Source organism: Triturus cristatus, chromosome 6 (genome assembly GCF_964204655.1).
Source record: "Triturus cristatus chromosome 6, aTriCri1.1, whole genome shotgun sequence".
Classification (NCBI taxonomy): domain Eukaryota; kingdom Metazoa; phylum Chordata; class Amphibia; order Caudata; family Salamandridae; genus Triturus; species Triturus cristatus.
The window spans coordinates 232,685,995-232,702,054 of NC_140589.1; the positions used below are offsets into that span (position 1 = coordinate 232,685,995).

General features: G+C 42.4%; 1 protein-coding gene across 2 annotated transcripts in view; it reads right to left on the minus strand.

The window, feature by feature from the left end:
- The window catches only part of GCFC2 (GC-rich sequence DNA-binding factor 2), a 255,188-nt gene that overhangs the window by 197,463 nt on the left and 41,665 nt on the right, over window positions 1-16,060 (minus strand). For both annotated transcript variants that reach the window (XM_085610585.1, XM_085610586.1), the window contains one exon: window positions 7,240-7,452. In XM_085610585.1, coding sequence (XP_085466711.1) covers window positions 7,240-7,452 — 213 coding nt within the window. The remainder of the gene's footprint in view (window positions 1-7,239; window positions 7,453-16,060) is intronic.

Genomic DNA, 16,060 nt, shown 5'->3' on the forward strand with positions numbered 1-16,060 from the left:
TGTTGCCATTACAATAAACAGCAATTTTTCACCTGGTTTCCCTTGTTGATCCGAATCCACCCCTAATCCAATCAAAGATGGGGAAAGGACTATATCGTTCCCAAGCAGTTCCCTAAACAAAGTTGAAATCCCTTGCTTTAGATTATTTAAGCCACTGCATGTAGCAAACATATGGTTTAAGGGCGCTTGATAGAATGAGCATCTAGGGCATAGAGTCCCTCTCCCGGTCCCCCATTTTGCCATTTTCTTTGGGGTGTAGTAAAGTGAGAAGCAAGTTTTGTAGTACTGGGCCTGAAGTCGGGCCGGGATTAAAATGTTTTGCGCCAAATTTAATGAGTGATTAAATAATTCTTCTGAGATTCCTATTTCTTCTTTCCACTTTTTTGCACGATCTTCTAAGTCGTCTGGCATTAGTTCATTGAAGAGTTTATACATAACTCTAATAGGTGGTGGTTCAATCTTTCTCATATTATCAAGAATATAATTATCACCAAAACCAATTGAGCCTCAGCATTTTTTACTTAAAAAATCCCGTATTTGTAGATATTTTAAAAAATGCCTCCTATCTAAATCATACGTTTCCCTCAAATGAGACTATGCCTGTTATTGTATAGAAATCCCCAAATTTGGTTAGGCCTTTTTCCTGCCAATTGTTAACTACAGAGTCTCTAAAGAATTTCCGGCAAGTTATTATTATTACCAATTGGTGTATAGTAATTTAATCGGCCAAAGCTTTTTACGTATGGATTTCAAAACCTTACATCCACCAACCAATGTCTTAAAACGGACTTTCTTATAATGACAATCATTCAGGAATCTCCACACCCATCCCCATGCCTTTTCGCCCATTAAAAGTTCAATCGGTGTTGGTATATCCTCTAATGTGCTTTCTCTTGGTTTTCCCCCCAATGAGAGTTAAATTGCTCAAAAGAGTAATAACCCAATAATATAATCTTATGTTTGGAAGCGCAAATCCACCCCTTTCTTTTGTTAATATTTATAGGCCCTTCGTGGTTTATCATATGCCCAGATAAATTGTGAAAACAGATCCTCAATTTTCTTCAAACAATTATTGCTAAATTCTAATGGAATTGTTCTTAAATATAAAAATTTGGGGGGGAAAAGCATTTTAATTATATTGCATCTTCCTATAATTGACAAATGTAGATTATGCAACCGGTTTAATTCAACTTTAGTTTTAGTTATCAAAGGGTTAATATTCTCTTCAACAATATCTTCTATATTTGTCATAATATTCACTCCAATATATGTGGCCTTATCAACCTGCCTATCATCATTATTCATAGTTCTATTTTTACATAAAATTTGTGTTTTAGAGCTATTGAGTGAATATCCGGAATATTGACCGAATGTCGCCGCCTCTCTCAATCTCGCTCATAGTTATTTCAGGATTGGCAGTCAGTACAGCTATTTCATCGGCATAAGCCAATATTTTAGTTTCCCAGCCCTGAGAGATTATAGGGCTAATATTTGGATTAGCCTCCAGTTGTTGTAAAAAAGGGTTTATATACAAGGCAAACAGAAGCGGCATGCTTGGGCATCCTTGCCGTGTACCTCTTGAAATCTTAAATGAATCTGTCAGCTCCCCATTTATATAAAGTTTTGCTGTAGGTTGGAAGTAATGCATCTTGAATGCTTGTATACATTTTGGACCAATTTCGGCCTTTGCCAGGGTCTCCCATAAAAAAGGCCAAGAGACCCTGTCAAAGGCCTTTTCAGCATCCAGCAAAATTAGCGCAGTAGGATACTTTGTAATGTTAGTGGCATCAAAGAGTGATATAGCCCTTCTAATATGGTCTGTTGTACCACGGCCTGGGATAAAGCCATGTTGTTTTGGTGAAACAATTTTATGAATCATCCCAGACAAACGAGTAGCTAAGATTTTTGAGTAAATCTTTCTATCAGCATTTTTTAAGGTAATCGGGCGATAAGAAGCAGGTTCTAGAGCGGATTTGTTCTTTTTAAGAAAAACTATTATTTCTGCTTGTGTCCATTATTTGGGAGGCCTCCTCCTATTATATACATGCTCGATTAACTGTTGAATACCTCCCTTTAATTCAGTCGAAAATTTCTTGTAAAATTCCATTAGGATTTTTTCTAGGCCAGTGGCTTTGCCACATGGAAGACTATTGATGCATAATAAAATATCGATCCATTGGGGGGGCCGCTTCCATTTGCATCTGTTCATCCTGTGTAGTCGTGCGGGGGAAATTGATCTAAATAAGCCTTGATATCTTTCAAGTTGTCAAGGTTAGTCTCGTAATACAATTCCTGATAATATCAATAGAATACCCTACGTATCCCTTCTGGGTCAGTGATTTTACCTTGTGGGGTATCGTTTATAGCTGCAATCTAGTTCCGTGTAGCTTTCGGTCTTGCGTTGATAGCTAAGCGATGGCCAACCTGTACGCTGCACTCGAAGCTTCCTGTCTCCATGCGGTTAGAGTTTCTGCTGCTTTTTGCGCTATTATCTCCATAAGGGATGATTTAGCTGCCATTATTTTTGCAAGCGAGTCTGAAGGGTCTCCCCCACTTTGAATTACTGTTAGCAATTCTTCTGCCCTTGCCAGACATCTTTGTTTATCATTTAATAGTTGGCGTTTCTCTTTATTCTTGGATAAAGAGAACCTAAATGTTTCTCCTCGTATCGCAGCTTTGAGTGCATCCCACACTATTTCTATCCCTGTGCTTTCCAGATTCTCTCTAAGGAATTGAGGGATCCACTATTTCATATGTGTGCAGTAATCGTTGTTCATAAGCAAGGGGCGTTCAAAACTCCAGTTAGTCATTCTTCTACTTCCCGACCCTTTCCCTTTAAATTCGTCTACTAGAGAATTATGGTCTGATATTATACGAGGGATTTTTTTCTATTGAGCAAAGGTGTAGAATACAGTGTGATGCAAATATATAGTCTAACCTCATATGTTTATTATGTGGGCAGGAAAAGTGTGTATAGCACGGGTCTTGGGGGTAATGTGTATGCCAAACATCCGTGAGTGCTTGTTCGTGACAATGTCTTCAAAGCTCTCAGTACCTTCGGTTTTCTACCTTTATAAATCCATGTTTTATTAGTATTAATATTCATGCTAGCAGGTAGGTTTATATTGAAATCTCCACATATAAAAACAGTGGTAGAGGCCAAATAGCTAACTCATTATTCAATTGGTCAAAAATTACCAGGTCATCCATGATACTTCCTTAAATTGTAGCTAAAGTGAACGAAGTAAATATATCTCCATTCCTTCTGCAACATTCTGTATTGACCCACCTCCCATTACAATCAGCAAGTGTACGTGGAAATTGTATCATATGATTATCTGAGAGTATCGCTACCCCACGTGTCCGTGTATTTTGTGTTGTAGCCCCTACTACTTTATATCCCAATTGGTCTAATAGATGAATCTGGGCCCTTTCAATATGCGTTTCCTGCATACATACGATATCAGCTTTAAGTAGGGGAAGAGCTACCGCAGTTTTTCGCCGTTTAACGTCATTAAGGCCACAAATATTAATTGTTGCCATTCTTAATTTACTCATTATATGGTTGTGTGTTTGTTAGGCTTCTCTTGTTAAAACCATAAAAATGAGAAGCACACAGAAGAAAAACAAACAAAGAAAACAGACGCAAAAGAAAAGTTAACACAGAATTTTGCCAACCCCTGCCCCCACTCTATCTTCTCTCCTCTGAACCCACCCTCCACCCCCCACCTATCCTTGAGGCAACCTGGTTCCGTAAGAGCCCGGGTGTAGACATCTGAGCAATCGGACCCTATACCGCCCCGCCACCCCAACCACCACACCTAGTTAAATTTTAGTGATAAGCCAGCCTTGTTATAAATCAATTTCCTGATTAGAGTAAAAAAATAAAAAGTTCTCTTTACATCCTGTTAGCAGTTAGTTTGAAGTCCTTTAAACTTTTGCTTTACTTTTTGCCCCTTCAGTGTAAATAATCTCTGGTAAGTACGCCTGCGCCTGTATTTCAGACGTAAAGCTTCGCGTGGCCCCTCTAGACATACCCTTCAGCCGAGCAGGATTTTGAAGGTATACTGTTGCCCCTAGCTGTTGTAAGGGCACAAAAAGTTGTTTTAGTCTCCATCTACGCTCAACAGTAGCATGGGCAAAATCTGGCATGTAAAGAATGTGGTGCCATTAAAAGTTCTCTTGTTGGTAGGTCTTGCAAGATCATAAAGTTGCTGGCGAAGAAGAAAGTTTCCAAAATATAGTAACATGGCACGTGGATATTGTGTTGTCGATACAGGGTGTTTAGACAGTGTCAATGGGTACCGGTGAGCACGTTGTACCTCTTTCTAAATCTGGAAATGCACCTTTAAGGAGTGTGACCATGAAGGCCCTAGGATCATTTCATTCTGATCCCTCGGGGATCCCCAAAAAGCAGAGGTTGTTCCGTCTGAGTCTATTTTCTTGCTCTTCGACCTTATTCATCAAATCCTTAACAATGCCTTCATGTTCGTCCCCCTGTGCTTTTAAGATCAAGACATCTTTCTCAAGATTTTCAGTTCGAATTTCGGCTGAAGTCATTCTATCTACAATCTCAACACAAGTTTTGCCTACTTTTCTTATTGTTCCTTGCAACTTTTGCGTGGCAAGGCGTGATCTTCGATTATCCGGTTTGACTTCCTCGTGAAAGTGCTTAATTGAGTTGAGCACTTCATAGAGAGTAGGCTCAATCTTCTGGTCTGAACTTCCTGGTTGCTCATCATCCTTACTTGCACTCTTGCCTCCTGTTGCTTTGTTGCTGTAATCTTGAAGCCTCCTTGAGTTTCTATTGGATTTTTTCGTCAATTTTTTTTGAGTCAAAGTTTTTGGTCGAGTTACTGAGTCCGATTTACAGCACTGGCTACTCTCCCCATCAAGCCTAAAATCTTCGCTGGATAGGAAGGTGCCAGTATCAGAGATTTCAGAGTTTTCTAGAATACCATTTGGCTCTACCATGTTGTACACAGGCACATTTAAGTTTTTTGGGTCAATCACCAAGCATTCCAAATCTATTACTGATCCAGTAGTTGCTTCAGTTACTGGCTTATTCATAGGTGGTCTAAGATCAATCTCGCTCATAGAGGGTACTAATACTGACGATTCTATATCTTCATCTTTATCTTCATTAGCGGTTTGATCAGTCAGATTCGTCAGAGTAGGGTCAGTGCCAGCACCATGTGATTGCGTGCCCCCATCTCTTGTACTAAATGTATTTGAGATTAATGGTTGTGCATTCAGGGCTCTAGTGCTTTTAGATAGTGTCTTTTGACTCAGTTTGGCGGTGCGATCACTCCTCTCACCTGGTAAGTTAAGACCTTCCCCTTGTTCCCCTTCCTTGAGTTTAGCCCCTCGTGTCTCAGGTCTTTTCTCAACTACGGAGTCAGGAATACTTTATGTATCTTGATTTGTAGTAGAGGGTGTGTTAAGTAAACTCCTATTCTTGGCAGCAGCAGCGGCAGCTTTATCAGCGTGTCCCGACATCCTTACTTGTTTGTTTCCGTGAGCCTGGAAACAATGCATCTTTCGCCTGCCACGTCTCATTTGGTTGAGTCTGTAAGTGAAAACCTCAATCGGCTTCCTCAGCTTCCCGGCTGCAGCGGCGGCGGTAGTGATTGACAGAAGATTGTGGATTGTCGATGCAGAACCCCTCGCTGGGAATTAGGGCTGACGTACGAGAGAGAAGGGCAGCACCAGTTGCAGATGCTAGATCCAGCGCTGTCGATCCTTCGGAAGAATCACTCCTCCAGCTGTGAAGCCCGCTGTAAAACCCGCTATGAAGCCCGCTCCGGCGGACAACTGCTACCGTGATCAACAGGTACTTTATTTGTCCCATCCAGACATTTATTTAGCGTCGGTGCTTAATTCCATAGCGAGAATCAGTAGTGGAGGCAGAAGGCAGTGGCGGAGCTGAGCGATGCGGCCGCTACTCAGACGCCATCTTGCCCTGGTACCTTTTACAAGGGACTGACATGTGGCCAGAGAGGTGCCAATTGGGGGTACAAGGTACAGTGTTGGGAAAGAACATAGGCCCTGGGAACCTGACTGGCAGGAACCTGTGGCACATCAAGTCAAAGTGCATCAGTAGTCTGGCAAAATGGGGGAGGGTTACTGCAACAGAAACCCAGCTTTCTACAATTACTGCGTCATGCAATACTGAAAACACCTGGTGGCACATTAATGGAAGTATGGAATTAATAAAGTTAATGATGGGGGCTGCGCAAGTACAATGGGCAGAAAATGTACTAGTCTCCACTGCCTTCTGGATTGTCTGCTTTTTCTACAATCTAGAATGATTTACTTGTACCCCGTTTTTAAAACAGAATGTTCACTTTTACGAGGACGCAGCTTCCACTTTAGGTCAAAGTATGTTTTTAGATGTAGTAACTGGTGTGGGAGAATTTCTAGTTAAGTTCAAACAGTGAGATGTTCAACTTTTGGAAAGTATTTTATGGATTGTTCAAAATATAGGTTTTTAAGGTGTTGTATTTTTAAAGTATTTGTCTAAAAAGTCAAAATTTCTAAATGAAAAATCGAATATGTTGACAACTGGGTACCTAATTCAGTTCACAAAAAACATTTAATTTAACTGGGTGAGACAGTTTTCGCTCTGTCATTTAGCAGTTTGTTGAGTGAAACCTCAAATAATTGTGCTTGGTCCACCTGCACGAGGAGCAGGTAGATTTGTGGGATTCCCCTGAATATGTGAAAAGGATGAACAAAATATAAAATTTCAAAACATTTTAACAAATAGAGCCAAGCAATAAACAAAGCACTAATGTGGAACTAGTAAGAGAGAAGAGGAACAATGGCATGGTGAAAGGACATGTTCTGCAGCCTCTTGGGGCAGAGAGACTGGTTGTATTCTATAATATAACTCTATGCCCTGCACAGTATGGCCTTCAACAAATCAGTTTATCATGATGTGTAGGTATTTTGCATGGTGTCATGCATAAATGTTCATGCAAGCTCCTAAAATAAGGATTACAATATTTTTGCTTTTGTACCTGGAAAGCAGATTATAATATGACACTGTTTCCATGCAAATGAAAATGAAAGAAAGCTACCAACGAGTTGACTACATTAAAGACTGTGGAATCCTATAACAAGGGTACAATACAAAAGGGCTCTGCTGGCCTTTCCCAGCACTTTTCTTAATCTCCTTTTGATCGAATGACGATTTATTATAATTCAGATAGTAGAGAATGATTTCACTGATCTTACCTAGCTTTTCAATTATCCTCTGTTTCAAAGTCTTCGGCTTAGGGGCAAACAAGATTCTCTGCTCATGGTCATCAAGTTCTCCATCACTATCCACGTCATTTCTCACTCTGGGATTTCCACTTGATGTATCAAGTGCAATATAGTCTCCCTGAGCTCTGGCCAGCTGCCGCTTACGACGGGCTTCCAGGATGCACTGAGCACCAGGAATGACATCTGTGCTAAAGGAAGAAATGTTATAGGCAAAAAACAGCAATTGACAAAAGGAAACATTTCAAATACACTCCTACTATTAATATATTGAAGTTAACATTTGTAACTCCTCAAGACCACCAGAGGAGCCATGCATAATAGTTTGTTTTAAAAGAAAGTTTATAAATCTGCAGGTGATTGCCTAGATTATGTAGAAAGAACTTTACACAACATTTGTATCTATTGTTAGTAAAGATGCCCAACAAAAGATAAACACATGCTATGTAATGTGTGTTACTCATTAAAAGTTAAGTAAATGAATCAGAAGTATGAGAATTCATCTCATACAAAATAGGTCATTCCTGTATAAGATTCTTCTGCTTGTTTCATATATTTCCCCAAAGCTGCCTAGTTTGTTATTACACAAAACCAGAAGATAAGAAAGGAGTTGTTCAATTTCTGTGTGCCTTGGGGCACACTAAAGACAAAAGAAATAATAAATAAACATTTTAAAGTAAATCACAAGGCGATCCTTCAGGCAGTCTTCAATATTTGCCATAATCACCCAAGTCTACGGTAATTTAAAGATACTTCATTATTGAGCCACAGTGCCTAAACTCTAGAGAAGTTCCATACCATGTGTGAACTGGCTGTGCGTTTTTAACTACACAGGACAACCTGCTACAACAGGTTCTATTTTACTGGCTGAACAGTGTGATATTCCAGATGAATAAATGTAATGGTTACAGTCGGACATGACATTCCAAATTAAGAGATTATTGGCTGTTGATTTATACTACAGCTAGAGTTTTGGTAACTCCTCACTCTCTTCCTGTGCTCTTGACAGCTATGTCCTACTTTTTGTCTATTAAGTTAATATCAATTACAACTGATAACATTTACCGTGTCTCACCAGCTAAGACCCCATGGAGGTCCTCACTTTTTGGTCAAAGAGTTATACAGCTAATATACATTCAATGGGACAGTTAGCAGGCCTACTGTGCAAGAAGTGGTTTAACCCCATAGCAGAGGCCTTCAACAGTGCACTTGTTTGGTGGGTATCATTTATTTAGTGAGATTATGGAGAGAGAAAAAAGTTGATGTGTAATTTGAACAAAAAGGGATAAAAGAGAAATTAGGAGGGGGGGCCTCATCGCCTCCCAATTGATTAATACATTCTTCAAAATGATATAAGGTGCCTTGATCCATCAGGATGGTGAGGAGCACCCTACACAGACCAAAAAAAAAACCTACTAAAGGAAAACTCTTAGTTTTTTAAAGGAACTCTCATCAACTGTTTATTAGTGGCATGCTCCATCATAGAGTCTCATCGAGAATGATAGTACATCTAGGTGGGCTCAACCTGTTTCAGGGAGCTCTTTATATTCAGATAGAATAAAATTATATTGCTTATGCCTCATCTTTTAGCTTCGTTACAGGTTACCCGGATAAATTTAAAGCACAATGGTACCTAAATCGTACTTAATGGGTTTTGGGAGTTTTTTGGCGCCCCAGCACGCTGATCTACATGTTACAGCCACAGGTTTTCCAATTCAGGTAAATTGGCCTTTGTAAGGATCAAACCGAATACCTAACAACAGAAACTGAATCCAACAGGGATTCACTATTTGTGTTTTTTTTATACTCAGAACATGCAAACTTATTTTCCTTCAGGGTGAACCTATAGATTATTACTGGATTGGTAAATACACCAAGTATCATCCACGTCGCCCTGGCATCTCAAGATGCAAGGGAGGCGGGATGATTCTATGTGTATTCACCGACCATGACTCTTGAGGAGTGTGCAATAAATTAACCCATCCTGGGATAATAAAACTGTTTTATTTTATTTTTTAAATGTAGTTTAGGTTTTTAGGTCTCGCCTAGCGACGCAGCGCATGCGCTGCCCGCCTTGACGAGACCTATAGTCGTCGGTTTTGCTAGCGAAGGGGGACAGGAGATGGCACGCGCCCGGACAGGCGATGTACACGCGCACGGCGGCTCGCGGCTCTTCCACCTTGTCTTTCCTGGCATTATTGCTATAGCCTGCCGCACTATGTAAAATAAACATATTCGCAGCAATGGTAGCCTCATAAGGTTAGTACACCGTGTAGACATGCTATGAATGGTTTGTTTCCCACCAGCTAACAACTCGCTCCTTATTTCAGCTAGCCTTCCCAGTGGTTTTACACTAGTTGCATCTTGAGCACAATCTACCCTAAAACAGTGTTGTTCTGGTTTTGGTTGAACTTACATTACCGATATGTATATATGTGAGTGGGAAATTACTATTTATTTATTACAGTATTGCTAGAAGGCCTCGCCCATTGGCAGCATTATTTTACATCGCACATATGTACACGATACTCATTTGCACATATTTCAATGGCATTTTACGTGTTTCCAAATCGCGGCAAAGGGAATGAAGGAGATTAGCCGAAGATGAGATGATTTTCAGTCATGCGCTGCATATAATGACACATTTGCTGATTCTGTCCTTGCGAGTGTCAGGGTGGTTTTGGGACCATTGACCCCAGGGCCAGCTTTAGTGCTGGTGGCGCCCAGTGACACTTTTTTTTTGGTCGCACGCCATCTGTCGTCCTCCTCGGTTTCCCTCATTGCCACCCTGCAAAAGTGCCCCTCATCTCTCCATAGCCCCTCTCTCGCATAAATGTCACTTGGCTGGCTTTACGAATCCGCTCAGCTGCCCATACAAACAAGCATTTGCAATGCAATAGGTCTCGCATTGACGCGAGTTTGAGCTATTGACATTGCAAATAACTCCTTTTATTTTTGTTTTCTTTTTATAAACATAAATACAAGGCATTGTTATTTACACAATGTCTATAGCTCAAACTCGCGTAACTGCGAGACCTATTGCATTGCAAATGCTTGTTTGTATGGGCAGCTGAGCGGATTCGTAAAGGCAGCCAGATCATAGTTGCTCGACACCATTCTTATAAAATCTTTAATCTAGATCAAGTCCATATTACATTAAATATAGAGCAACTCTTTGCTGCCAACTATTCACTACCCTAAAGGAAATTTTAAAAGGTCGACATGCCTGCCACAAGAGGAGTCCATTATGGTCTGGTGGTTGTCAGCAGAAAAATGAGTGAAGTTGCATAAGTTTTCATCTTTTCCAAGTCCAGTCAGTATCGGTACCGGGGGCCCAACTTTTGTGTTGAGCGGCAAGGCAAAAACAGGATTTCCAAGAGGCTTCTAGTTTGCCAGATATAAATGGAGGCCTTCGTCATTGGATGAGGGGTGGTGGGACCAGATCTGGAGCAACAGTGGAAAGGAAATCTGCCCTGTGAGGTCGCTACTTGGTCTTGAGGTACTAAGATGCTTAACGGAACTATCTTTTGGAGGATGACTTTTAAAGATCGCTATGTGGCCAAATTTATGCAATGCTTCCATTCATTAAAGGGATAACACAAATTAAACATGCAAGATTAGTCAGTAGAATTAGTAAATCATCAGCATACAGCATCAACTTTTAAGTGTCCCATTAAATGAGTACCCAGGAGATATCTTTGTTGCTATGAATCTGTGAATGGCTCCATGGAAAGCATGAATAGCAGTGGTCCAGCAAGACAAAATTCAGATTATGAGGAAAAATCTAAAGGTTTTGAGTGAGATCAAGTAAATGCTAGTTCACTTGGTCAAACACCTTTTCAGCATCAAGCAAATTTAAAATGCTATTCCTTCACGTGCTGTGTACGTTGTCAATCAAATGCAAGAACTTTGTGTTGTCCCGACAGCTGCCTTCTTGGTGCAAGAAGATGGCTCCTTATATAGTGGCCCACAACGAGGTAAACTGTATAGAGTGTCCAGGCAACTGTTACTGGTTTACAGAGACAAAAGTGGTAACACCAAATGCTCTCTTTTGTGGTAGTGTGGGCGAGCAGTTTAGGCTTATCAGAGTGTACTGCTAAGCATTTGTTGTACTCACAGAGGCAATACATGTTACACGCACTCAAAAAAAAATCCGAAACCAATTTAGAGAAAATAAGTTGTATTTTTATATACATTTTGATACTAAGAACTTCATTACCGAGTAAGTACTTTTTTTAAAGATCAATTTTTACAGACAAGTAAAATGGTGCATCTTTACGGATCAATGCTTTCCTATCGGGGGGGAAAAAAGGCATATATTGCATACAATTATTTACGGTCAGTTTCTGGGGGTCTCCTTCAGGACTTAGGGTCGTTGGGGGACAAGGACCAGAGTACCACCAACAGTTACTCGTTACCTGCCCTGGGGAGTCCAGGTGCACTGGTACTGGTTGGGTTGGTAGCTTTGAGCGCTATGCCAGTGGAAAGGGAGGAGCACCTAAAAACAGGCTTCAGAGGGGGACTTTGGGACATGTCCAAGAGCTCCTAAGAAGGGGGAATCGGGTCACAAGGGTTCTGGGAACAAAGGGATACAGTCGTTTTTCGTGTACCCAGGCTGAGGCACTCGGGTGCAGAGTAGATAGGTCGGCTGGGCTCAGCGTGTCCAAGGTCCTCGCGGTTGTCGGTCTCACAGGCTGAGGGTGCAGAAATCTGGACAACTGGGCCACTCTGGGAGTGCCTCTCTGTGGTGCCGCCATCTTTCGGCGGTTGCTCAGTCTCTGTGCTGTGAGAGTCCAGCCTGGACTTAAACAGCCCTTGGTTGCTGCAAGGGGTCCGGTAACCTTAGCGGCTCCGGTCGGTCCCAGTGTTCTCCCGCTCAGTGGGGAGACAGATCGGACTATCAGGGGCACAGGTACCTCTTGCTGGGGGGCTGCTGTTGGGCTGGCTGGGGAGGGGCAACACAGTAAACTGGACTCTGCTTCTTTGGTGCCTGCGGGCTGCAGTGGAGTAGCTCCTCTACTCCAAGGGAGACTGCTGGCAATTTGCAAAGGGCTCGCAGTCTACAGGGGTTCTTGGTAGTTCTCAGCAGGAGGACAAGTCACTCAATCACAATTGTCGAGATTGGTGCAGGCAGGCAGGGTTTGGCGCCAAAAGTCCACAGCAGTCTTCTGTTCTCATTCTCTTACGGCTCTTCTTCATTCTCTTCTTCTGGATCCATAGAATCTAAGTTCCTGGCATCAGGGGTGCTTCCTAAATGCTCAATTTAGGGGCGCTAAGGGGAGTGACCGGGAATAGCTAATGGGCTACTTACCTGTAGGGTGACTACACCCCCTATATGAACACTTCCTGAGGAAAGAGGGCATAACCCTGACCCAGTGAGCATAATTCACAAAATACCAAGATGGTGGAATTTTAGTTTTTGTGTTCACATCGGGTAGCCCACCTTAGGGGTGGAACTAGCCTGATGGGGAACACACCTTCTGACTAGCTAATTTTCCTGCTTGTCCTGGTGCCAATTGGGCCCGGGGAAGGGGGTGGCATTTCCCCATCAGGGGAAGCCTGGGTTGCATATAAAAGACAGCAGAGGCCTTTGAAGCCTCCTGCTTTGATATGCTTATTACTTAGCCATCCTGCCTAGAGGAGGTGACAACACCTCTGACAGGAGCAGGCACTGTTTCTGCCCTCAGATAGCACGGGCTCTCACCTGCAGGGGATCAGAAACCCATCTGTGGTGGATGGGTGTTCTACACCAGTCAGCCAGTACACGCGAGATCAGTAGATTTTCAGGAGCACCTTTAAGGTGCCCTCTGGGAACATGTATTAATAAATCCATCACTGGAATTAGCATGAGCTTATTAATACAAGATACAAACATCTTTAGTTTCAGTGAAGCCATCATGTAGCTGGGGAACTCATAATCACCAGTGCCCAGTACATCTACTCAAGATGGATTTCCTGTTCACAGGCAAAGTCCAAGAATTGACATACGTGGACATAAAATGGGCATATCTGCTCATGTAGATATGTCCTCACTTGTAGTATAATGCACTCTGCCTTAGGGCTGTAAGGCGGGCCTGCTAAATGGGTGACTTCCTTATATTACATGCAGTGTCTGTAGGCATGGCACACAGGAGGTGTACCATGGCATGTCTTTACTTTTCTCTGCACCGTGTCACACAGCCTGCAATGGCAGTTTGCATTAGTGTGCTGAGGGGTCCGTTAGGGTAGCACTATGCATGTTGCAGCTCTTAGGGACCCACTTTAGCCTCCATGCCCATAGGTACCAGAGGTACCATTTACTAGGGACTTACAGGGGGGTGCTAAAGGTATTGCCAATTGGGGGGGAACAACTGTTTAGTTTTAGGGGGAAAAGATCTGGCACGGAGAACCTGGATAGCAGGAACCCAGTGCACTTCTGTCAAATTTGCATCAAATACCAAGCAAAAAGTGGGGGTGACCATGTCAAAAAGGGGTACTTTTGTACACTTTGTTTTAATCTCTTCAAGTAAGTATTGAATAAAGTCTTGTGTAATTTTCTTGGTCTGTCTTTGGTATATCAGGAGAGGTGTGTGTCAGATTCTGTCTGTGATTCTTCACCTTTTTTGTTGACTTGTGTTGCCAGAGATTTTTAAACGATGCCTTATGAATTCCTGAAAATTGTAAAGCTGCACCAGTGCAAGGATATATAAATAATGATTCACTTTTGTTTGAGAAAGAGGCCCCTAATTTAATTTCATGTTGCCCATAACGTTTTTACACTGATTCTCTATTATTATTACCACATACTGGCATACATCAAACACGTTTTATTAAATTATGCCTCAGAGAAATAATATTTAAAGTTGCACAATAGTTTTGCAACATGTTTTTTTCAAGTTGAAATTTTTTGTGCACATTTCATTTTGAAAGCAATCACCAGTTTTTCTTTCATGCTTCATGTATTTGCATATACAAATCAGAGACAGGGGTGGTTTCTGGTGCCGGGCGACAGAGATGCTCCCCTCTATTCAATTACCATCCATAAGTCGTGTAAAGTTAAAGTAATTACCATCAGATTTCCATTTTAATGCTGTGCCCGTCTCTGCCTACAGTGACACTCGCCAAAACGGACGTCAGGCAGAGGACACGTGGGCTGGTGCGCATATCACAGTTTTGATCGTGAATTTTTTGCAGCCTACGGGCTGTCATTCTGCCAGCCCGGGCCTTGAATGCTTGTGGCTCCTCGGCTCGCTCAGTAATGATGCGATGCAACTTTGTATTTTGGAATCAGCCCCAAGCGGGTACAGTGTCAGCCCAGTACTTCCCAGGGCTGTCTGTTAATGTCAATACTGCCTCTCAATACCCCACCCTTTCCCAAGTCATAACAAGGTGGGGTGTGGTCGGCAAACTTAACTGACCCCACCCAAGCCTGTGACGAGTGAGAAAGGGAGGGTTAAGAGCCTTGTCTGTCCAAAACAGACCTGTATCACAGCAGGGCTGTGAATGTTGCGCAGCTCTCATTTTTATTAAGTGAGTTTTCATATGCATGGAGTGCGCTGGATTGGCAGATGTGCATCTTTTAAATGTTTAGTATTTGGCTGTGCTCATTGCGGGTATCTGTGTTGTCCTAGGTGAGGTTTCGTATCTTCCATCCTGTGCTCCTGTCGTCGGTCTCTAGATTGGAATCTACTGTCAGCTCAAAGAATTGAGGCGGCTGCAGTCAGAGTAGTCACAGGTCTCCGAACTGCGAGAGGCTCCCTCTTTCCTTGCTGGTTCCCTTTCTCCTCCACCCCTTGTTTGTGGCTGTACTCTCACCCCACCCCATACTCCGCCCTTGAGCTCTGCTATCTTTTATTGCCAGAGCCTGGACTTTTTCTGTGTTTGAGCAATCAGTGGTCTGAGTGTGTGGAGCAAGTGGGCGGTGGGGGTTAGGTGTGCAGCCATGACCTGCAGAATTGGGGGTCGATGCAGAGGTCGCAGGACAGGGGTCACAAACGTCCGAGCACAGATTGCCAGGATATACTCCTAGCCTAAGGTCTCTGTTTGAGGAGGTTCTCAAGGTGGGTAAATAATCACAGACTAGTTATGCCCGGTCATATCAATGTGCTACAAATTGATTAAGGTTTGTCTTTGATTTGGAACGTTGGAATTTAGAGTGGATGCCTTCATGATGCTTTACTATTGGCCACAGATTAACTCAGCCTGTCTGAACAGCATGCCACTTCTTTCTACTTGGCGCCTTTTTGGTTCCTCGGAATGAAAGCTATATATCCGATTGCCATGTTGTAAACTTCTATCACATGGTATTGTGTATTGGCTCGCTGTGTTGAAGCGTGCGGAGCGTGCATACAGATTAGGCCCCCAATTAAAACAAATAGCCTGCATTACAAAAGCCCAGGTACTGCAGGTTTAGCAGCAAGTGTGTGTTTCTGCCACATATCTCCAACTATCCTCCCTTCCCTTCACCTTGTTTGGCTCTATTATTCAATCCTTCAGTCTATAATCGACCAGAACTTAACCCCGGAGACTCAACCTCATCCCTGCTACAAGCAATTCCTCAAGCGTCCATCCTGTCACTAACACAGTTATAGACCAGTGACTCTAGAAACCAGCTTCAGAAACGTATTGCCGGCTGTGCAGCTGACTCTGCACATTTGAGACGTATTGTTCATCCTAAATAGGATGCCCATTTAAATGCTAATTTCAGTGGCAAGGATTTAAGCTGCCTGCTCTGATGTTGATTTGAGACCTGCAGCGCTTTGAAGCCCTCGATTAGGACTAAAAAGAAACAGGAAACGTGTGAAGGAATCTTAGT